Source organism: Lactuca saligna, chromosome 8 (genome assembly GCF_052625555.1).
Source record: "Lactuca saligna cultivar CGN05327 chromosome 8, ASM5262555v1, whole genome shotgun sequence".
NCBI classification, from domain to species: domain Eukaryota; kingdom Viridiplantae; phylum Streptophyta; class Magnoliopsida; order Asterales; family Asteraceae; genus Lactuca; species Lactuca saligna.
In genome coordinates, this window is record NC_136424.1 from 10,453,599 (window position 1) to 10,478,940 (window position 25,342).

At 32.2% G+C, this 25,342-nt stretch overlaps 2 protein-coding genes across 2 annotated transcripts; both read left to right on the forward strand.

The window, feature by feature from the left end:
• Nucleotides 1-12,934: 12,934 nt before the first annotated feature.
• LOC145008092 (alpha/beta-Hydrolases superfamily protein) lies at nt 12,935-17,557 on the forward strand. The gene is made up of 10 exons (XM_078966717.1): nt 12,935-13,292; nt 14,227-14,294; nt 14,424-14,494; nt 14,592-14,807; nt 14,895-15,058; nt 15,153-15,208; nt 16,160-16,212; nt 16,306-16,417; nt 17,104-17,201; nt 17,315-17,557. Exons 1-10 carry the CDS (start codon nt 13,168-13,170, stop codon nt 17,384-17,386), a joined length of 1,035 nt encoding a protein of 344 aa, XP_078822843.1. The 5' UTR covers nt 12,935-13,167; the 3' UTR covers nt 17,387-17,557.
• Nucleotides 17,558-19,919: 2,362 nt separating this feature from the next.
• Nucleotides 19,920-23,653, forward strand: PFK4 (phosphofructokinase 4). Its single transcript, XM_078966716.1, has 12 exons — nt 19,920-20,315; nt 20,831-20,877; nt 21,009-21,048; nt 21,152-21,214; nt 21,305-21,601; nt 21,702-21,755; nt 22,146-22,214; nt 22,308-22,437; nt 22,567-22,607; nt 22,705-22,978; nt 23,108-23,262; nt 23,348-23,653. Exons 1-12 carry the CDS (start codon nt 20,046-20,048, stop codon nt 23,447-23,449), a joined length of 1,542 nt encoding a protein of 513 aa, XP_078822842.1. The 5' UTR covers nt 19,920-20,045; the 3' UTR covers nt 23,450-23,653.
• The last annotated feature ends 1,689 nt before the right edge of the window (nt 23,654-25,342 follow it).

Consider the following 25,342-nt stretch of genomic DNA (forward strand, 5'->3'; position numbering starts at 1 on the left):
TCATAAACTCATAATCTAATCTTCCACTAAAAAGCTGAATTTTTTCAGCTTTGATAGCTTTACTTTGAAAGATTGTAACTCAGTGAATATAATACCAAAATAAACAAAATTATAGTCTAAATTCATCTACAAACTGTAAACTAAATGTTGGAAAAAACTGGAGGTCAATCCGACTTAAAACGAATGAGTTATGAGTGTTTAAAAACATCACATATTACAAAATCTTGCTGAAAAGCTGAATTTTTTCAGCTTTGATAGCTCTACTTTGAAAGATTGTAACTCAGTGAATATAATACCAAAATAAACAAAATTATACTCTAAATTGATCTACAAATTGTAAACTAAATGTTGAAAAATACTGGAGGTCAATCCGATTTAAAACGAATGAGTTATGGGTGTTTAAAAAACGTCACATATTACAAAATCTTGCTGAAAAGCTGAATTTTTTCAACTTTGATAGCTCTACTTTGAAAGATTGTAACTCAGTGAATACAATACCAAAATAAACAAAATTATAGTCTAAATTCATCTACAAACTTTAAACTAAATGTTGGAAAAAACCAGAGATCAATTCGACTTAAAACGAATGAGTTATGGGTGTTTAAAAAATGTCACAGATTACAAAATCTTGCCGAAAAGCTGATTTTTTCAGCTTTGATAGCTCTACTTTGAAAGATTGTAACTCAGTGAATATAATATCAAACAAAACAAAATTATAGTCTAAATTCATCTACAAATTGTAAACTAAATGTTGGAAAAGACCGGAGGTCAATCTGACTTAAAAAGAATGAGTTATGAGTGTTTAAAAAACGTCACAGATTACCTGTCCAACCGGTTCTAAACCCGGTAAAAACCAGACCGAACTGGGAAAAAAACCGGATTGGACCGGATAGAAATCTTAGAACCGAGAACCGGCCCGGGAGTCCAAAAAAACGGTCCGGTCCGATCCACCGGTCCAAATGCTCACCCCTAAGAATTAGCTTGACACCTTGGTCCAAGTGGATCTTGGATGAGAGATAAACTGGGAAACTGCAATTTTAGTCCTTATAGGAGCAATAAATTGTAAAACATGGTCCACAAAATGAATTTATCTCATTTTCTGCTTGTTTTGTTATAAAAAGTTAAGTAAGCGAGAGGTAGTTTTATCTTTTTTATGTACAATTGTTTAACAACATTTACCAAGTAATATTAAGATTAAGATAGCTAAATAATGTAATCAAGAAAGATGCCTTGTTAAATATGTATTGCATTACACTTACACTTGAGATGAACATATCCGGTTAAAATGTTTATAATTAGTTGAGACGAGTCTTGAAAACTTTGATTTGATACTAGAATGTGCTAGACTATATTTAGTTGGAACTGGAAATCAATTTCTAAATTTTTTACTTTTTTTTCAAGTTCATTAGAAAAAAATAAAACTTTATTGAAATATATTTTTAAACTAGTTTCATATGGTTAGGCCAAAGATTACAATTGTTACAAGATTAGAATGTTCATTTGTCTTGAAGGAAAGATCACAAATAACCACTATAATTTTTTATTTGGAGAGAAATAAAATAATGGCTCCATTTGTTTTCTTGAATAGAAACTAACGAGAAATATAACAACATATCATGTATTTAAGATAATAATTACATCAAGTAATATGAGAAAATGACCCGGGAGGGTAACAATCTATAGGGGTGTCAATTTATGACACGACACGACAAAAATACACGAAACGAGGACAAAATCAAAATTCGAATTCGTGTTCGTGTCGTGTTCGTGTCAAGATTAAAAAACACGATGTCGTGTCGTGTTCATAAATCGATACGAAATTGACACAATTAAGCATATGGTTGTCGTGTTTTTCGTGTTTGTCGTTTTTGTCATGTTATATATCTTGAAGTATGAATGAAATACACTAACATTTATGTAATATTATCTTTGTCGTGTCGTGTCGTGTTATCGTGTTTTAATTGGTTCGTTTTCGTGTTAATGAAAAAAACACGACATCGTGTCGTGTCGTGTTCGTGTCATCCAAAACCTTGTCGTATCGTGTCGTGTCAGACAAAAACACGACACGACTGCCCGATTTGACAGCCCTAGGTTCTACACACAATGAAAGTAATTGGATTCATAATTTGACATCAATGTCTATATTATTTTTCTTATTTAGTTAAATCTTGCAATTTTAAAGATCCAACTGACATCATTGTGGCAAAATAAAGGGGTAATAAAAAGTTGAAAGAAAAAACTAAAATCAATAATTTTCCATCTATTTCACAAAATAAAGTGGTATATATGTTTTCCTTAAACTCCATGTCTAAATGCTTTTTCTCTTTAATTTTACTATTGTTCTCCCATGATTAAAAAGTCAAACACCGCTTTATGAGTTTCATTATTAGATATTTACATATGGTTTTCACCATCTATGAATAAAAAAGGCCTTCATTTCATAACTTAAATTAAGGAGGAAATGAGAATAACCCTCACCATGTTCTTGATTGATGCCTTTTTCTTTTTGATTTTGCTATTCTTCTCCCAAAATTAAAAACAAAATGGAAAGCGAGTATTCTCATATTCTCAATTTATTGAATCCAAATTGGTTCATTCTTTTTGCTCATATAGTATGCAATAACTTATATGGAAGGAGAGAAAAAAATACTATGGAACAAAAGAACAACAAACGTTTAGGAACTAAAAATACAACAATCAATTGAATCGGTTTCTCACAACTTTGGATTTTAGGTGGCTCTTTTGGTTAGGATGTTTATAGTATTGCAACAAGATTGCAAGTATAAAAATATAAATAATGTTAATAATTCTTGACTTTCAATTTTGTATTAAATATCTAAATTTATCAATTTCATGGATATGCAACAATGCAAAACAAATGAAAGGTTGAAACACAATGGATCATTTGTCTGACAGTTTACATAGAAGTTATTTTTCTACCGTACAACTAAGGGAAAACTGGTAATAACATGATATACATGAAAATCTTTACATATTTCAATAGTGGATGAAGTAATGGACACTCATCATACAAACCGGGGGAGACAGAAGAAAAATATGGACAAGACATAATGGAAAAACTGTCTTTAATAAAGTCACAAATCCACCCCGCAAAACGGGGTTTCTTATCTAGTTATACTAATACATTTATATAAAATATTGACTTTACAATAAAATTATAATCAAAGTAATTGGTTCATAATGTTACATGCAACAAACCACTCCGGTAGAAAGCTGTCCAAGGACATGAATTAAACCTATCTTGATAACATGTTACCGTAACACTTTATGCAGAAGACCTTTCATCATATAATCTTCTAGCATTTCATGAGTGTTAATATACTCGATACAAATATTATTTTCCTATATACTTTCTTGTACAAATATATTGTATTGCTATACAATCCGGCCAACCTACTTAAACTATTGTTGTTTGAGAAGCTCACGACAACATAATTGTTATAACAAACCTTTAACGAACATGATACTATAAGTTTACAGTTATTAGCTCTTTTATAAGATTCCTTAATAACATTTTGCGGCACATTGCATGACAAATAAATAGTTTGAGGTTGTCATTGGTTATTGTTTATGATTAATCTGTGAGATATGAAAAATATATTATTGTGTCAACTTGTTATTAGGGTCGACCCATATCATTGACCATGCGCGTGAGCAAAAAAAAAACCCCTAAAATAGAATTGAATTTGTTCTTATATTAAAACAGTAATTATTATATATAGTATAATGAAAAAGTTTTATGATAAACATTTTCATATGATTCGACCTTGAGTGATTAGTTGATTACCACATGAATGCGTCCTTGCCAGTTAATCCAAACAACATCTACTCTAATAAATGAAGGGTTTTTTTTTTTTTTTTTTTTTTTTGCCACATGTCACACTCTCATATAATTTGTCAAATGTTATTTTGTGGTTATTTTGAATTAATTTATTTTCTACATGTCATTTTATGGGTTTTTCTATTTGACAAAACTGCACAAATGGTCCCTGTGTGTTGCTCAAAATTGCCACTTTAGTCCAAAATAGTTTGGACTAAAGTTATGTTTGACTAGTCAAATTAGGGGTATTTTGGTCATTCCCTATTTATGCCCCTTATTTTATATTAATAAAAGAGAGTCCGTATGTATGCATCGCCATACGGATAATATCGAGCCTAATTCACATTTATAGTCCTTAAAAACCGTGAGTCGATACAATTTCCCTCCTCATTGACTGATGATCAAGAACCCTAAACTGATTACCAAAGTTGATAGCTTCGATCAGGCGACTTTCGTAGTGAATGCATATACCAATGTGGCACTTAAGGTTGTCAAGCTCGTCATTCGACCCAAGGGTGGTTTATGGTACATAATTTTGTGTCTATGATCATTTCTTTACTTGCTTAAAAGGAATCATACCTTCTGAAGCTTGTTTTTTGTTATTGTGTTGAAGATGGACACCCTACATTGTTTACCATCAAGCTACATCATGGAGGTGAGTTCACAAAGTTTCCAGATGTCAACTACATTGAGGGTGTTGTGACGTATGTTGATATGGTGGATATAGAAGAGTTTTCTATTCACGAGATGGATGTGATTATGAAAGGGTTAGGATAATCAGTTCCTACAGTTATCTACTATCATTTTCGAGTGCCAAAGGGAGACATTCATTTTGGGTTACGGGCCCTAGGAAATGGTGATGATGTCCTTAGTCTTGCCCAGTATGTGAAGGAGCATAAACTGATAAGGGTTTACACCGAACATGGTATTACTAACTTGCTTACTTACTTTATGACTCCTAAACCTGTAAGAAAAGTTATTATTGAGCAATTAAAGGAGATTGAGGAACATCAAACCCCTTTAACTAATAATCAACCCAGTGGCATGCCACAAACATGCATACCTCCTGTGATAGCAAATGAAGCTGCTTTAGCCTTGCCGATATCCCCTGAATATACTAAGAAAAAGGGAATTTATCAAGGACAAACCATTGTCATCATGTATTAAGAAATTGGTCATGGATGATGTTGGCGTTGATAGGATTGGTGGGAATAAGGATGATGCATCTAATGATATTGACTAGTGATTTAATGAATTTGATGAGGAAACCAATGATATTGACCATGGATTTAATGAATTTGATGAGGCAACTAATGACTTTGATCTTGGGTTGTACCAACAAATTTTACAGTCTATTGAACAAAATGTAGATGATGAGGTTCATGAAGGCGAGGACAATGCAATTAATAAGGAAGTCAATGAAGAAGAGAATCATGAAAGAAATGAAATGAATGATGAGAATGTAGAGATGAGAGATTTTGCAGTTGATGATGGAAGTGAAGACAAGACAAAGACTGATGAAGAGAATCATGAAATAAGTGATTAGAGTGAGGATACTGATGATAATGATTTATGGGTGGATGAAGACAATATAATCTCTGATGTATAAGTAGATATGAGGGATTTTTACATGAATCTAGATCTTTAAGCGGAATTTCTTGAAAAAAGATTATCAAGGCATATAGATAATGAGAGTGACGAGGTCAATGAAGAATTGGACGTTATAGATAATGATCAATGGGATTCACTGGATGAGGGTTTTGATATAGATAGGAAAAGAAGAGCTGTAATAAAGGAATTAGGGAAGGAGACAAGGTGCTCTCAAGGTGAGACACACAAGGTAACTTTTACGATAGGACAAAAATATAAAAGTAAGGAGTGAAAGGAAAATATACAATTGCATGCACTGGAAACAAGAAGGAATATATTCTTTGTGAAAAAACGACAAAATGAGGTTAAGGGTACTTTGTAAAGGAACTCTATCCTTTAATGATGGTCATGTGGGTGAACCTACCCCTTATCATTGGGTGATACAAGGTTCTAGGTCATATGTAACTAGTACTTAGTTCATAAAAACTTACGACCATGAACATAGATGCCTCCAGACAAGAAAAGTAAGATCTGCAACCACAAAGTTTATCTCGAAATAGATAATGGACCAGATTGAATCCAACCCAACAATCCTAGTCAGAGCTCTTCAAGAACAACTTAAAAAGGAATATCAAGTTGTATTCTCTATTCACAAGGTATTCAGGGCCAAATCTATTGCAAAAAAACTTGTCCAGGGTGATTACAAATAGCAGTATGATGTTCTCAAAGATTACGTCATGGAGTTGCAGTTTACTAATCCAGAAACCACTGTGAAGTTAGAGTTTGATTCAGAACCCAACCTAAGTGCTACCTCAAGAAGGTTTAAAAGGATGTATGCGTGTCTGAGTGGAATGAAGAAGGGGTTTAGAGCTTGCCTGAGGGATTTTCTAGGTTTTGATAGGGCATTTATGAAGGGCCCTTTCCCAGGACAAATTTTAACTACAGGTGGGGTAGACTCCAACAATAGAATATATCCCCTAGCTTATGTTGTTAATGAGACTGAGAACACTGACAGTTGGAAATGGTTTCTTAAGTGTATTGGAGAAGATCTGGACCTATATGCAAACTAAAACTTCACATTTATAAGTGATAGCCAAAAGTTTTGTAATTTGTTGTTTATATTTGACATATTTGGATGTACTATACTAACTATGTTTTAATTCCTTTACAGGGGTTACAGGCTGCCATTTCTCAGTTGTTCCCATGTGCTGAGCACAAGTTTTTTCTCAAGTATATACATGACAATATGAGAAAAACAAGGAGAACTAATGAGTACAAAGAACACTTGGGAAAGTATGATACAGCTACAAACAGTACCAGAGTTCAATCATAGGATGAAGGAACTCAACTCATATGATATATAAGCTTATAATTGGTTGAAGCAGATTCCCCCACAACACTAGGATAGAAGTCACTTTATAGGGATATACTTCATCTTCCAAATTTACCCTTTTGTTGTAGTATTTCTTGGTATATGTTTGATCCTGACATTATTGTGGTGTTTTCAGGTAGAGCAGTTTCAGATATGCTTCTGAATAATCTTTGTGAAGTTTTTAATAACAAATTGATTGAGGGAAGGGACAAGCCATTGATAACCTGCTTGGAATACATTAAGGAGTATATGATGAAAAGAATATGCAATGTCATAAAGGTGAAAAACAAGTATGTTGGTCCACTAACCCCATTTGCAACAAAGATCATGGAGAAAAATGTTAATCGAGCTTCTTAGTACACAACTAGGTGGAGTGGTTTAGATAAATACCAAGTGCAAGGGCCATGACAGGATCAAAATGTTGTTGACATTGTTGAAAGACTATGTAGTTGCAGGAAGTGGGAATTAATAGGACTCTCTTGTAAACATGTCATTGCAGTGCTAAATAACAAAGCAGATAATGGTGAGGAAGTTGGAGAGTTGCACACTTATGCCTATAGGGTGCACTGGCTAGAAACATGGAAAGTAGCTTATGTGTATAAGGTAGAGCCTATTAAAGGTCGAGCAATGTGGCCTATAAGTGAATGCCCAATTAAAATCACCCCTCCTCTACACCATAATTAGTCTGGAAGGCCCAAGAAAAAGAGGAGGCAATATGTTGAGGAAAAAATCCAGAAGAAGGGAGACAATGGTGCTAGTGGGAGTTGGAGTCAAAGCCATGTTGCTAGTGGGAGTGGAAAGCTTACACGAAAGTTTATCAAAGTAACTTTCAGCAAGTGTAAAAATAACGGACACAATGTTATAACTTGCAAAGGTCAATGGGGTAAGTGATGGGATTCAATGGATTTTGATGTATGTAGGGGTATAAGTGTCTTTTTGGGATAATGTTATGTTTATGTGTATTGTATGTTTAGTACTTTATGTGTTTCGGGGTTTAAGCAATTTGGATGTTATTTTTAGTACTTGATAGTGTACCCTTGTGTTGTATGGGAACAATTTAGACTGGATTTGATGTAATGGCTTATGTTATGTTTAATGTCTTGATGTTATTCTCATGTATAATTTCATGTTGTAGAACTTGACCAATGTACCCTTTTAAACAAAACATACAATTGTCATTGATGATGTGTAAACCACAAACAAAATAGAATGGTCAAAATGTGCATACCAAATTTAATTACCATTGATAGATTCTTGCAAAACATGTCTTATATTGCTTACATTTTAACCACAAAAGACTACCACAAAGTACTACCCAAAAGATTACATTGCTTAAACAAGATACTACCCAAAACATTAAAACACTACCCAAACCATTACACTTAAATCTACTTCTTAGAAACCACCTAAACCATTACACTACAATATACTTCTTATAAACCAACACAGACACAAACAACATCCAACTGCATAACAGGTAACACTTGAGTCTTGTGTTTTGTGACTTCAACTTGTTAATTGACCTCAGCAGCCCAGGTATTATAGCTTTTGAATGTGCACACATTGGACCATCAAATCACCCAATAAATCGACATTTGGATCCCTTCAAAATTAAAGAAACAAAAGAAGATCATAACATGTAATGGGAGATTTATGTTGAAATCCAAAAAAAAAAACTTTGCGTACATCAGTAGGGCATTCCCAAAAGCGTCTACCTAGATTTTTGTCAGTTCATGCAATGCGAACTATGGCCATTTTACTACAAAAACAAAGCACCATTTTTGATTTTGATTTCTTGAAGACATCGAAGACGATCCATTTGTTGAAGAAGATGCAAGACATCGAAGAGCGACAACAAAGAGGGATTCAGATTCGTTCTTATATGACTCTTTTATTAATATAAAATAAGGGGCATAAATAAAGGAATGACCAAAATACCCCTAATTTGACCAATCAAACATAACTTAACAGAAGGAAATAAACGGAAGTTAACCCTTTGGACCAAAGACGCAAGAAAATGAAAACTTTGGACTTGTGGCGTTAGCCCAAACGTTTTTGGACCAAAACGTTATTTTAATAAATTTCACAGTATGATAATTATAATAAATATAGTAATAAATGAAAATCAATTTCATTAATAGACTCACCATTTTATTTCAACATAATCAAATTAAAATTCATTAGTTTATTTATTTAAAATTTTAAAATATATTTTTTTAATAATTCATTGTTTTTCTTATTTTTTTATAAATCTAAAATTCTTAAATATTTAGACAGTTATATTTGATTTTTTAATTAACCCAAATATTGCATGTGTTTTACACCTAATTTCATAAATTAAATTCTTCTTGTATATATTAAGGGGGTGTTTGGGATATTACTTTTTAAGTTTAAAAGTTCTTTTGAGGAAACAAAAGTCAAAAGTGGGTTTTAAAAAATGTTTGGGTAGTATTTTTTGACTTTTAAGTGTGAGTTAACTTTAAAAATCCAAAAGTTACAAAAAATCACACTTTCTTGACTTTTGAAAACTCATTTTTTTTCCTTATTTTGAAAAGAAATTTTACATCTTCTAAATATTTTTATAACTTTTTAGAAAAATTAAAAAATAAAATTCATTTAAAAAATATTCCAAACACCCTCTAAAAAAATATGAGCAGAAAATTGGGCCCTGAATTTTCCAGTTAAACAATTCAATCAATTTAAAATTATTTTTTAACCTTTAGCCGTTGTTTTCATCTTCCGTTCATATAATCACAATTGGCATTTTTTTTTTGCTTTTTTCTCACCATTCTTGCTTTTCTCATTGTTTTCACAACAAGATAAGTTTCTAGTTTGATAGATCATATCTCACAGTCTCTAGATTTGAACCACTTTTTACACAAAATTGATCTATATTTTATCGTCGTAACGACAAGCTAAAATATATCGTGAATCATATATAAAAGGTAATGAAAGATTTATGTACATTTATACCCGCAAGAAAAAGATTCATAAATGTCGATATGTATTACTTCCAAGACACATAATTCCTTGTGGCACCTTCTTATTTTCTTTCGTCATTTTTCCTTTAAGGCATTTATTTTTCAGATGATTTTGATGTTTAAAAACAAAGACATTTGTGGATTGTGACATGGTATGTTAAAACATGATGAGTTTAGAATAATTTTTATGTTTGAAATCAAAGAATGTTGTGTCTTTATAGTTTTGGACATCATCTTCATGTCATAATGCTTTATTTAGGAAAAGGTTGATGCCGAACTCCACTCCATTTTCCATAGCGCAAGTTTCTTTGCGTGTTTTACCTATTTACACATTTACACCTCAAAGCTTGAAACTTCTAACTTTCACGACTCACTATCATCCAACACATATCGTCCAAGTCATAAAATGACCTACCTTACACCATCCTACCTTCCCTTTACTAGATTTATCAACATTTCCCTTCTTCATAAATTTCCCACTAAAGAATTATATAATAACGCTATTAGTGCCTCTTCTTTTTGAATTTTACAAACAATCCCCCTAATAAACCATTTTATAGTTTATCCAAGTAGCAATTAATAGTTTTAGACCTTAAAATTTTCTTGAACAAACAGTGAATAGTTTCTTTGCAAAGCTAGGCTATATATGACAAAATAGGTATGAAATAACTTAATCAAACATGCCAAACGTGTAATCATTTAATTGAATAAGTTGGGATGTGGTTAAAATTTCTGATCTAATTTCAACCCTCCATATATTTATTTATAATATAAATATTTAATCATTTGGTATCTAAGAAGTATAAAAAAACCATTACTCTTAAACTTGCGATATTGTTTGTTCATTAGTAAACCGGTAACTTAATTTGACTAATTGATATATCATTTTATAATTTTGAACAATTATTTGGTCCTATGAATTGTTTAACTGGATGTAATATTTTTTATTTTATTTTTGTTTTGAAATTAAATGGATCAATTTCATGGTTAATTTTATTTATTAGACTTGGAAAGAGATAGATGTGTAAACCTATTGTCAACCAATTTATTTAATATGTTAGGCTGGATTAGAGTGATACTTGAAGCTATATAATTATACAAATTAATTCGAACCAAATTTAAGACATATCGCCACCTCCTTTTAGAAGGGATGGAAATTGGAATGAGTTTCTCATGAGACTAAAAGTAAAAAGTTGTAGTAAAATTGGGGACCATTTGTGTATTTTGTCGACATGAACTATTCAGCAATTTGCTATCCGTCCAATGTAACAGGAAGGCGTTAAAGATGACAAAATTGCAAAAATATTCCTGGCAAAATTATGTAGTTTTGGTCCAAAACGAAATGTTGGTGCACCACTGGTCCAATTTTAGATATCTTGTATGGTTTTGGTCCATATGGTTGTATTTTCTTGTGTTTTTGGTCCACATCCCACCTAAAATGACTAATATGCCCTTTAAATAATTATATTTTAATTTAATGTTTTTATTTTTTTATTCTTATAATAAAATAAAAAACAAAAACAAAATAAACTCTCTCTCTCTCTCTCTCTCTCTCTCAACACCATCATCGGACCACCCATTCCAATTAAGTCACACCCCACCACACCCTAAAATAAGACCACCATCACCACCACTCCAACGACGACTCTGTTACCCTAGCTCCGGTGGCGGCTTCCATTGCGAGATCCACAACAAGATACATGATACGACGGCGAGACATCTAGATGTCATTAACAAACTTAGGCTCGAACAACTGGAATCACAAAATCAAGTGAAAGATTCAGCTGAAGAACCCTAAATTCGCCGTCATCGACCACCCAGAACAACTGGACTATCACCACCATCGATCGACGTCACGTTCTCCACGGTTGCTCGATTTCTACACCATTGTTTGATTTTAGCTCGAATTAGGAGGGCAATTTCAATCTCAGATCCTTGAAATATACTTAAATTGACTTCGTATCCTCTTATCCTCATCTTGTTCGAAAGAAGTAGAAGTTGATCTGGGAGAAGGAGGTCGGTGAAGTAGAACCCTGGCCCTCAACTCTCTTTTGCTCTAATTGCGTTGCCATCATCAACCTCACTTGTTCCCTTCAAGCTACCTTTTGCAACATCGGCCATTCGATAACAAAATCGACATCAATCCACATTTCAATGCATAGAACAATTTTGTGGTTCAAGACCGCCACTGGAGAAAGATGGATCTGTGGTTCAACATCCACCATTTTCTTTAAATCCGTCAATTTTTTTGACGTTTTGGTTTGAATTTTCAGGTGAATGGTGGTGGCGAATGGTTATCAGGTTAGGGAAGGAGAGGTGATGGTGGGGGAGATGGAGGTGGTCGGGGAGTCGGCGACGAACGGTGGTGACGAATGGAGATAATGGCAGGAGGAGTGAGAAAGAATGATTGTGTGTGTTCTTAAGGGGATGGTGGAGAACAACGATGGTAGCAGGTGGATGGTGGTGGTAAACGGCGATGATGAAAGGCGGATGGTGGTAGTGAACGAAAATGGTAGTAGGCGATCGTGGTGGTAAATGATAATGGTGGGATACGTTGGATGTTCTTGAGAGGGTAGCACCTGGAGGGTGTTCTTGAGAGAGAGAGAGAGAGAGAGAGAGAGAGAGAGAGAGAGAGAGACTTTTACTAATTAAAAACAATAATATAAATATAAAAAATAAAAAATTCAAATATGAAGGGCATAATAGTTATTTTAAGTGTACAGGGACCAAAAACACAAAAAAGATCCAATTTTGGACCAATCGTGCATCAACATTTTGTTTTGGACCAAACTGCATAATTTTGACAACCACAGGGACCATTTTTGCAATTTTATCCGTTAAAGATTATGACTTTTGGTGCCAAAATATCATTCTTACATTTGAACATTTTGTCAAATATAAACCTCATAGCTTTGGATGAATCAAATTAAAATAAAATAGATAGATTTAAAAGTAGTTTAAGATTATATTATATTTGCTGTTAAAAAAACAAAATAAATAAAATCTTATAAAGCTTAAAATATCATATGATTTATTCGGGTTTGAAAAGTAGATATTAATCATATTATAGCTTTTTTTTTTTTTTTTTTTTTTTCCGTCAAATATAATATAAAAAGGCAGAACATTTATATTTTGATAAGGATTCATTATAATACAACCAACCCCGTTAAATCCTTCCGTCATCTCCACGTCGTCTTTCTTCAATCTCCTCCTTCACTGTTAAGACTTCCCATTTCTTTCTATCGACATTCACTCGGTTATATATCCGTATCCTCTTTGATTTCTGTATATTTGCATAATTCGTGTTATCTCCTAAACAATTTCCAAATTTGAAGGTTCAATTCTCTAGCATTCTGTAGTAGTCGGCATCGCAGGCGTAAAGGATGGAAAATCGCGATATTTGTTCGTCAGAGGCGGCGGCTGGCGGCGAAAATATATTCAGTTGTCATGAATCTGATGTTTCAACCGCCGATCATCTCGTCGTCATGGTTAATGGAATCCTTGGAAGGTTAGACATATCTATTGATGATCAAACTATGCAGTATTGCAGTTCAATTAATATTATAAGTTGTTAATGTTGTTATCAACTGGATACTTCTTGGATCGGTGATTTTTTTTTTTTTTTTTAAACGTATATTTAGAGAATGTTTGCCGTGTAGGTTGAGATTAGTCATGTTTCATGTTTCCTGATTTCTTATTTTTCTGGTTAATTCTGATCTGAGTAAAATTAGGGCAAGTTGTTTATCGATTAGTTGAGTTTGCAAAGATATTTGGAGTTTTTTGAAGTATAATATCAGGTCTGGGCCCATCTTCACTCACTGTCATGAAATAATATATTAACATGTTCCATAATACAAATGTGTATAACGTTAACAGATTAATATGATTATATTTGTAATTTTGTATGAACATGTTTAAAGAGAAATTAGTGTCACGATTATCATACTCGCAAAAATCATACTAAATTTCACAATGATCCTAATCCAAAAGAAAAGTCGTTTCCTGGCTGCCTACAACTAAGATTTCCATTACCATAACCTACAAACTTCAATTCCCGATGATGTTAAATGAAATACATGGACAACGAATCTTATCCGTATAGCATGAATTCTCAGATGCGTGAAATCTAGAAGTAGAAAGTAGAATGAATATGAAAATTCATATTAGCGGATGCGTTTGTTCTGTATATGAAAAAATTTAAATGTAATATGAGCTATTAAAAGATTTTGCTTTAGTACAGTAAATATTTAGTTGGCCTTTTATAGAAGCATACACAATTACACATACATTTATTATTAATCACTTAAGGCCTTATTATTTACTTTCTAGGATAGATTTTCCATGATGAAATCATACCAAATTTCTCCCTCTTTGGAGATTCCATTATCTTGTTAAGTTGCAGATTCTTAATATCTAAATGGAAATGCTTTACAATGTTACAGTTCTGCTGACTGGAAATTTGGAGCAGAGCAGTTTGTCAAGTCACTACCAGACAAAGTATTTGTTCATCGTAAGGATCATTTTTGTTAACATTATCCCTTTTCATATCACATGATGAACAAGCTTTTATCATCTCATGATTATCAAATGCTTTTGAGCTTTATATTTTATCAAGTTGTATTTTGCTTGTGTAATGTAGGCAGTGAAAAGAACGCATCATCTCAAACATTAGATGGTGTAGATGTAATGGGTGAACGATTATCCGAGGAGGTTAGACTCTTCTTTTTTCACATAATCTTTTACAGTATTAGAAAGAAACAAAGGTAGGATGCTATAACACACAGATATATAATTACTATTTCTTCAGGTTCTTGAAGTGATTAAGCAAAAGCCAAATCTTCGCAAGATTTCTTTTGTAGCACATTCAGTGGGAGGTTTAGTGGCAAGATACACTATTGGGAGATTATATAGGCCTCCATCAGTTAAAGACTCTGAGGATTCAAAAGCCACAATAGGTGGTTTGATTCCAGTGAACTTTATAACTGTTGCAACACCTCATCTTGGTTCAAGGGGTAACAAACAGGTAATTTTTGTTCCTCCCAGATTTACAAATTTACCCTTGCTTAGTAAAATTTACATATAATAATTGGTTTTGGAATTGTTTTGTAAGGTGCCTTTTCTTTTCGGGGTATCTGCTTTAGAGAAAGTTGCTGTAGCTATTATACACTGGATATTTAGAAGAACAGGGAGGCACCTTTTCCTTACGGATAATGAAGAGGGAAAGCCTCCACTACTTAAACGGATGTTGGAGGATTATGATGATTGTTATTTCATGTATGTTTGGCATACCTGTTTTTGAATTTTAATTAATGATTTACATTATCAGATGTTTCTTCTATTGGTTTTTGATATTTTTAACAAAATCCAGGTCAGCATTACGCTCATTCCAAAGACGGGTCACATACGCAAATGTTGGCTATGATCGTATCCTTTGCACCCTATTAATGTGGCTGAAAATATTATATAAAAGAGTACGTTACAATTTTAGTGATATTTTTTTGGGTTTTGGTCCCAAAAGGAATCGGTTTGCAAGTTTGGTCCATATTTTTATGTTACATGATGCATTTGGTCCCTTGATCGCTAAATCTAATCAATTAGTTTGTTTTTTTTAATCAAAATGACCTCTTTGCCCTTTGGACCTGAAGAAAAAAAAGCATACCATGGGGACCAAATCTGTAATTGTCTCTTGATTTTATTATCAAACTTTTTTTATAAATTATCATGTATTTTATTTTTAATTATCTTATAGGAATGTTTTTTTTAGTTATTTTTCATTTAAAAAGGATCATTTTGTCCTTAGCCCGCCGACATTTTTTGTTCATTATTTTTTGAATTTTGTAAATACCAATGTCTTGAAAATGAATACAATTTGCATTACAATAAATTTTCATATGTAGTAATCTGTTAAAAAGTTTGAATTTTGCAAATTGTATCCGTGTTTAAACTATTAGTATTTACATTTTACAAGATTGAAAATTATGAACAAAAAATGTTAATGGGCCAAGGAAAAAATGGTCATTTAAGGTAAAATTATTTAAAAACTCGTAGTTTTTTAAGATAATCTAATAGAATACCTTATTATTTTGAAAATAGTTTAATAATAAATTTAGGAGAAAATTACAAAATTGTTCCCTGTGGTAGACTGTTTTGTTTTCTGGTTGGTCCAAGGGCTAAATGGTCATTTAAAAAAATACCTAACAACTAACGAGCTAGATTTAACGATTGAGGGACCAAAATTGTTACGAAACGTCAAAATCAGGACCAAAATTGCAAGCTAATTACTTTTGGGACCAAAGTTGTGATTTAATGATTGAGGAACCAAAATATGTGATTCATTCTTTACTTCCCTTGGTTTTCCCTAACTAACAAAATTAGATATTGTTGGCTGGAGAACTTCATCAATTAGGCGTAACATAGAATTACCAAAGGTACATACATCATAAGCTTTAATATTTTTTGTAAATACATCAGTGTACATTTTTAATTGTTAGTATTTGATATATTTGATATTGTGGTTGTAGTGGGAGGACTCTGTAAATGAAAAGTATCCTCATGTCGTGTACGAAGAACGCTGCAAGGCATATGATTTTGAGCCGGATTTGACAAGTGGCGATAATTCGGATGATGTGGAAGGTTTGTTTTTGGGGATGTTTCTTTTCGACTTAATGAACTTAATGGGTTAACCCCTTAATCTGGACATATGGCTGTTTCTTTTTTACTTAATCTAGACACAAATTAATGGGTTAAGCCAAAAAAGTTTCTTAATCTATTAAGAGTTAAGACACTGACCTTCACCTATTTGCCCTGATTCCTTTTCCTCCCAACTCCTCTCACGTTAAAATTGATGAATAACGTGGATTTTTTTTTTTTTTTTTGAATGCAAGGGTAAAATGGTCATTTAGTAGTTTGTTCAGCCCATAAATAAAAGAAACAGACTAGATGTATACAACACTTTATCCGGTCAAACATCATCATGACATTATCCATTCAGTTGCTTTACCCATAATGTGGACAAAATGACTGAATGGGTTAAAGTAAAAAAACCTGGCTTAATGTATTAAGACACGAACCCCTTTATCTATTTGCCCTTGTTCAATTTTCCTCCCAATTCCTCTCGAGTTAAAATTGATGAATCTTGTGATTTTTATGAAGTAAGGGCTAAAATGGTCATTTAGTATCATTCAGAAGGTTTATTCAGTCCACAAACAGACTATATGTAATTATGTATACAACACTTTTACCCATACAAGAGTTAATCATTGATGTTTGAGAAGTTTTTCATTTGTCCTAATTAAACTAAGGTTTGTTTTGTGGTACAGAGGAACTGGTGACTGGTCTTTCTCGTGTATCATGGGAAAAAGTAGATGTGAGCTTTCACAATAGTAGATCCAGGTTTTCTGCTCATAGTGTTATTCAGGTACTACTTTTTTTTTTTTGTTTTTTTCTTATCTTGTAAGCTAAGCTTAAAAACAAAGAAATTTTACAAGCAAACAAATAGTAAGTTTACTTTTATGCCCTTATTGGATGTAGGTAAAAGATGATAACCTGCATACAGATGGGGCAGATGTTATTCAACATATGATTGATCATTTTTGTCTTTAGAACTCTTGCCAGCTATCTACTATTTAAGGTACTGGCTTAGAGCGTGTTGTACAGAAAGCAGTTTGTGATGTAATTCCAAGAATTAATATGCTAAACACATGACATGGGTGTGTTGTTCAACTATAATATATATTTCCATATAAATATTACATCACAAATTAATACGCATAACACATGGGTATATCACATGCGTTATGGTCATTTTTTTCAAAGTTTAATGAATATACCCATAATTGATGGTATGTTAGACGTAAAAAAAAATAGTTTTGGGACTTTATTGGAAATTTTTGATAGTTAGTTGCTATTTAACAAAATTATCCTACATACATGATATAGAAGATGTCTCTTGAAAGGAGTCAATGAGGTTGAAACATATGCCTTTGTTAACTAAATTCCGCATGCAATTATGTACCCACGTTTTTGCTGGTTTAGTTATACCAACTTGTTTGATTTTTAGTGTACCCTTTTTTATATGATGTGTGAAATTATTGACAAATTCATTATCTCATGTTTAATTACAAAATCTTTTGGCAACTTCAGTAATGTTTATTTATTAAATCACAAATGAAGTTCGGATGTCTATCTTGTCTTCCATACAAGAATGCCTGATGTGAGATTGTATTTAGATTTGGGTTGAAGTGCTTCTAAAAGTCTAATTCCATACATAATTTTTGATGATAGGATGTGTTGAGAACGAGATTTTAGCTTTTGAGAAAATTTTTGAACTAAATAATTTTTTTTGGGAAGTACACGCTTAAGGTATTCATTTTAAACAAAAAACTATTAAATCCAAAAGCAAAATCAAGTAGTTTTGAGAACTTTTAACTTTCATTTTATTTTATAATTTAGTAATAATGAATGCTTGCAACCATAATGATATGCAAACACCCCACTTGTTTCAAACTACTTGCATTCAAGAATAATATCGTTCCTATTCTTCATTCTTAGAGTACGAAAACATATGTTCAAGCATGGAACCTTTTTATGCACTAGTAAGACATGAGACTTGATGTGATGAATACAAGTGATGTTTGCATTGAGGTCAATTAATGGATTGTAAGTTGGAGAGAATGCATATATGTCATGTTAGATTCCTTCAAGCAGGATGTTGAGATTTAGCTTGAAGAATGAAAAGTTTTTCATCCAACATGGAACGATGTGTTTGGCGTGGCATGAACAAAATCTTAAACGGAAAGTGTTATGTGATATCCTTCCGAGTATATCATAGAGTTACTTTGTGAGCTTAATGTTAGTTTGCGATGCCATTTTCGAAAACTACATAATAAACTTATAAATTGGTTATTATGTCACATATGATATATATTTTTTGTTTTATATTCTTTTAATTAATATGATTTAAACTTTCAATCCAATAATCTGATATGTGTTGGACACATTGAGTCGATTATGCCTACTATATCATAAACTAAATATAACTTTATATTAGAAGAATGAATATGTTTAAATGAGTCGTATGAGCTATTTGGGATCAACTTATTAAAAATTTAACCCAAGTTTGAGTTAAACGAGCTCGGACTTAGTTTTAGTCTCATTTATTAAAGGAGACCAAGTCTGAGCTTCATTTACTGAGCTCGATTAGGCTCGTGAGCCTAAAGGAACCTATGCAAATTTATATAATATAATTTTTATTTTTAATTTTATATATTAAATTATAATTTAATATCTAATATTAAATAATGATAAACGAGTCTTTTAACGAACTTAAAAACACAAACGAGCTTGATATTTGACTATTATCGAGACGGGCTCGTGCTGGACTTAAGCTTGTTTATACTTAGGGCATCCACAATGGTTAGCTCAATTGGAGAGTTAATGAGGTGGAAAATCTATATGTCATTCAATGGATAAAACTCTACAATTATGAGATGTCATATTAGCATTCAATGTATTTGGACCATTGAGCTCTTTAATGGGAAAAATGGAAATTCTTAATTCTTAAATATTTATTATAAATTACATTTTGTAACATTCTATTGGACTTTGTATAGTTGAATGCATTGTAGAGAAAAAAAATAATAGAATTGCATGGATTTAGAAAGATGATGTGATAATTTATTGAACTTTATGAAGTTTAATGCATTGTGAATAACTGAAACCCGAATACTTTAAATCCTCCAGAAACCGAACTCGAGCTTTGAAAATCAAGCTCGGGCTCAGCCCAATAAAATTTAAGCTAAAAGAATATGATGTGAAAACATAAAGACTAAGGGTGTGATTGGAATTGCTTTTTAAACATAAAAATTATTTTTATAAAAAGATCTTTTATAAAAAAACTTTTTCTAAAAGATAGAAGTTTAAAATATATTTGACGTGCCTTTCATGATTTTTAAAACAAAAAGATAAATTTTTTTATCTTTTCTCTGGCCAATTTATCTTTACCAAACAACTTTATTAATTTTTAACTTTTAAAAAAAGTTAAAAGTAAAAAAGATAAACACCTCTTAAAATTACCTTTTTAGAAAGACTTTGTGTCCAAATTTAGACGGTGATTCATATATTCGCTCAAAATTTTGTATCGAATTTGACCGTCGCCGTTCCCAAGACTAACTTCAACCTGCATATACTCGTCTCTCCGCCCAAAATCTCTTGGAAAAAGCATTTGATTTATTCATTCATTCAGTCAAAAATAATACTATCAATGGATCTTTCACTGGCTTCTTCTCCAAATCTTCAGCTTTCTCTCACTAAAACGCTACCATTTTCTCCCAGATTCCACAAGCCCCTTCTCTTTTTCACCAATTTCACTTCTAAACCGCAAATATACTCCAGGAACTCCTTAATCACCGGTTATTACCCTACTAGAGCTCAAACTTCGAATCTGGGTAACACTTCGACCGATGACGATGATGATGAAGGTTTCGTCCTCGAAGATGTTCCTCACTTGACGAACTTCCTACCTGATTTACCGGTATTTTACATCTCTGTTTCGCTTTCCAAGTCAATCAAACAAGTTCTCAGTTTTGAAATTATTTATGTTCTAAAAAAATGATGATCAGCAAGATATGATACCAACAAGAAAATCTCTGTATCCGCCTTAGTGATGGAATCCTATTTATTTGGAACTTGAATCCACCATTCTTACCCTGAAGAATCAAATTTACCTTTTTGGGAGTAGTCCAAGTTTGATTGAGAGCGGCATGTTAATGAAGTTGATTCATTTTTGCGTGTGCATATATGTATGTATGCGTATTGATGTATATTTATATAGAACAAAGGAAATCACCTAATGTACTTTATCCTTTAGCCTTCATATATGATCCCTTAGTTCCGATCCTAACCATTTTCCAAAATCTACGAAGATCAAAGATACATCTTTCTGTAAAAAAATTTCGTGAACCTGAAGACATTTGTCATTTTAAACTAAATAAGACTCTTTTCTCACTTGGTTTTTGATAATCTTTATTTTAATATTTTTTCTTGCAGACATATCCAAATCCTTTAGAGTACAGCCAAGCCTATGCAATAGTTAAGTAAGTTTTTCCTTCTTTCAAGATCTTTAATGTTATGCTTATAAAGTTATAACCATAACTTGTGCACTAATCTTTTACAATACATGCCTACTTTTGCAACTTACTAAATGAATTATCACTCTTTTCCACAGGAATACTTTTGTTAGTTCAGAAGATGTTGTAGCACACCAAGTACATAAACTATTTCTCTAAAACCATTCCACATAGTGACATAGACACATCCCTTTTCACCATGAAATCTAATTTGTTCTTAAACCTTGACATCTAATTGCAGATTGTTGTTCAGAAAGGCAGTCCAAGAGGATTGCACTTTAGGCGTGCAGGACCTCGTGAAAAGGTAATATGTGATGATTTGTTTAAGCTAGTTTTCATATAACATCACACATTATTAGTTCATATTGGTCTAAGAAATTTTATAAAACATTAGGTTTATTTCAAGCCAGAGGAAGTACGTGCTTGTATTGTGACATGTGGCGGATTATGCCCAGGGATCAACACAGTCATCAGGGAGATTGTATGTGGGTTGAATTTTATGTATGGTGTTAATAATGTACTTGGGATTGAGGGAGGATATAGGGGTTTCTATTCAAGAAACACCATGGAATTGACTCCAAAAATTGTGAATGATATTCATAAACGTGGTGGAACTATTCTTCAGACTTCAAGAGGTGGTCATGATACAAACAAGATTGTTGATAACATCCAGGATCGTGGGATAAATCAGGTTCATGTTATATTGTTATTGTTATTTTATTTCCCTTTACAACAACAAATTTGATCTTTTTCAAGAAAAGTTTTATAAAATCTTGGTGTTTTACTTTTAGGTTTACATAATTGGTGGTGATGGCACTCAAAAAGGAGCAGCTGCCATTTACAAGGTGATTGCTTTTTTTGACGATTATGTTCTTTTTCAATTTCTTTATAAAGGGGTTGTTTCTTTTTTCACTTAATGTGCTTAATAGGTTAAGCACTTAATGTGGACAGCTATACATGGTTGTTTCTTTTTTGACTTCCAAAAAACCTGTCTTTATGTATTAAGACACTAAACCTTTACCTATTTGACCTTCGTTTTCCCTATCACGCTATAACGTAAGGGTAAAATGGTCGTTTAGTCTGATTCAGACTATTTATTCAGGTCTGGAAAAGAAACAAACCTATATATTTATACAACACTTTTCTCAACATACATCATTATCCATTCAGACACTTCACCCATACAGGATTTAATTTGAAAAAAAAAAGAATTTATTTTTGTTATTTTCTGAAAGGAAGTTGAAAGGCGTCGCCTTCACGTGGCAGTAGCTGGGATCCCCAAAACAATTGATAATGATATTGCTGTAAGTTATTTAAACCATTTCTTTTTTTTCATTCTTTTATTAAAATGGAGGTTAATAATAATAATAATAATAATATTACATAATTGTTTTCAGGTAATCGACAAATCTTTTGGGTTTGATACTGCTGTAGAGGAAGCTCAAAGAGCAATAAATGCTGCACATGTGGAAGTGGAAAGTGTTGAAAATGGAGTTGGAATAGTCAAACTCATGGGTCGATACAGTGGCAAGTATCTATCTTCATACACACACACACACACACACACACACACACATATATATATATATATATATATATATATATGTATACACACTCATGATATTGATTCTTCCAAACTTGTTTGACCTTTTTCAGGATTCATTGCCATGTTTGCCACGCTGGCAAGTCGAGATGTGGTAACTAAATAACAAATTTGTAATATTATTAGTTTTATTAATCTGTAATGCAATATAATTAATAGGTGTTATGGATATTATTGTAATTGTAAAACAGGATTGCTGCTTGATTCCAGAGTCTCCATTCTATCTAGAAGGGCAAGGTGGTCTTTTTGAGTTCATTCAACAGAGACTCAAAGAGAACGGGCATGTGGTGATTGTGGTTGCTGAAGGCGCAGGTCAAGAATATGTTTCTGATGGTGTGAATGCAGTTGAAGAGAGAGATGCATCTGGAAATAAACTGCTTACTGATATTGGTCAATGGTTGACTCACAAAATTAAAAACCATTTTGCAACCGACAAGAAAATGGCCATAAACATGAAATATATAGGTACACACTTGAATACGAATGATATATATATATATATATATATATATATATATATATATATATATATATATATATATTTTGGGGGGTAGAGTGGGTGGATGAGATGAAATGACGATTGTACCCTTGCAGATCCAACATACATGATACGGGCTGTTCCAAGCAATGCATATGATAATATCTATTGTACACTTCTTGCTCAAAGTGCAGTTCATGGGGCCATGGCAGGGTTCTCTGGTTTTACAGTTGGACCTGTCAACAGCAGACATGCATATATTCCAATACAGGTAATCAAGCAACTCTTACTCTGATGTCATATTTACATTATTATTATTGCCAATTAATATTTATAATTTATAATTATAATTGCAGCGAGTGACGGAGGCTACAAATGTTGTTAAGTTGACGGATAGGATGTGGGCTAGACTTTTGGCTTCTACTAATCAACCTACATTTTTGGACAAACTTGAATAATAATAATAGATAATCTTCAACTCTTCATCCAACAATATTCAATCTCTTTCCAAACATCTTATTTTTATGTGATGTCGCCTACAATGGATTAAGATGTTTGGGGTCCTTGTTATGTGGTTAAGATACTTTGCAACTTTCTTCAGGATATGCCTTTTTTCTATATATTTAGTTAATGAAATAATAAAATAAAGATTCAATTTAAAACTTTGAGAAGTGAAGTGATGGCATATATATATCCTTTCACACTTGTACGATCGATCTCAAATGAAGACATTCTCATGTGTCAAGACCCTCTCCTAAGATTGGGGTCCAACCACCAAAAAGAAAATCTAATATCCCCAACAAATTTCTACGCCAATTATTGACTCATGTAATAGCAATAATTTCCATCCCCTACTGTGTATGTGTATAAGGATTAGGTTTATCACACACAAATTCGTTCATTTATTGCAATCTAAGGGTTTTTTTTTTGGTGTGTCAAACTAGCTTATTTTTCGAGTATAATTAATTTGTCATGTTTAACAAGTTAAAAAATAGTTTATAAAGTTGTTTTATAAAAATTTATTTAGACTTGTTTTTCAAGAGGTTTTGTAAAAATTTCCAAATATATCCATAATTAATTATAGAAAACATATTATTCTAAGTATCTTTTTACGTCATTTGATATATTTCAACTAGCTTATCAGTTAGTTTTATTAAGGTTATGTTTGACGTATTAGTTGAAAAACTAGCTATTAAATAAAAAATCGCTATTAAATAAAAAACTAATTGATAGGTGAAAAATTAGTTGATAAAAAATGATATTTGGTAAAATTAGCTGAAAAGCTAACTGAAAAATATGAAATTACATAAAAAGACATTTAAAAGAATGTGATTTTATAATTAATTAAGGGGTATATTTGGAAAATTTTAAAAAAACTCTTAAAAAGCTAGTTTATAAGCTAGCATATAAACTGCTTTTTGGCTTGCCAAACATGATAATTTAAAAACGCTCAAAAAATAAACTAGCTTTTCAGCTAGTTGTGGCACGTCAAACACAGCCTAAACATCATTTTTTATTCATTAGTTTTTTAGTTATCAGCTAGTTTTTCATATAAAAAACTATCTTTTAAATGATCAACTAGCTTTTCGACAACCTGAGTGATCACATACACCACAAACATAGGTTTCACCAGATAATCAAACACTAAGCCCGATGTGTGTGTACAGTATTGAGCTGATCACTCAACCCCTCGACCAATGTTTTCATCCATGAGAGCTACATATTCTATAAGAGTAAGACTATATTTTACAACTTTAAAAATCTTTCACATACCTGGATGAACATTGAAACAAAAATGCTTAGACTAGACATTGTAGCATAGGTCACAGTGGTTGAACCATATTAAATTTTTGTGTTGATTTTATTGTTTTTCCTTGATTACTTTTGTTACACTATCTCTACGAGAAACTATGACCAACAAAAAAGAATCAACTAACAAGATGATTAATAGATGACAACTTTAGCAATATGCCAATATGAATGCAATGCATGTCCTAAATTAAAATCCACAAACGATATACATATATATCCACACTTGATTGGATACACAATCACACCGGATCATATCAAAATTGTGATGTACAATCAAACATATGGACTCGTAAATGATGTGCACCCAAATTTACACATGTTTCAAAATACTAGCTCTAATCAACAAGATCTAGATAAGGCATCACCTTGGCTTTCACGCAACATATATTATAACAAGTACTTATCATTTGTTAATATTCTGTATTCAATCCAATTCTTGGTCGTTTACAATATAAATTGCAATTGCAATCCAACGGGTGCTACCAATCAATTCTAAATACTAAAATACCTTTGAATTAAGACACGACAAAATGCCATAC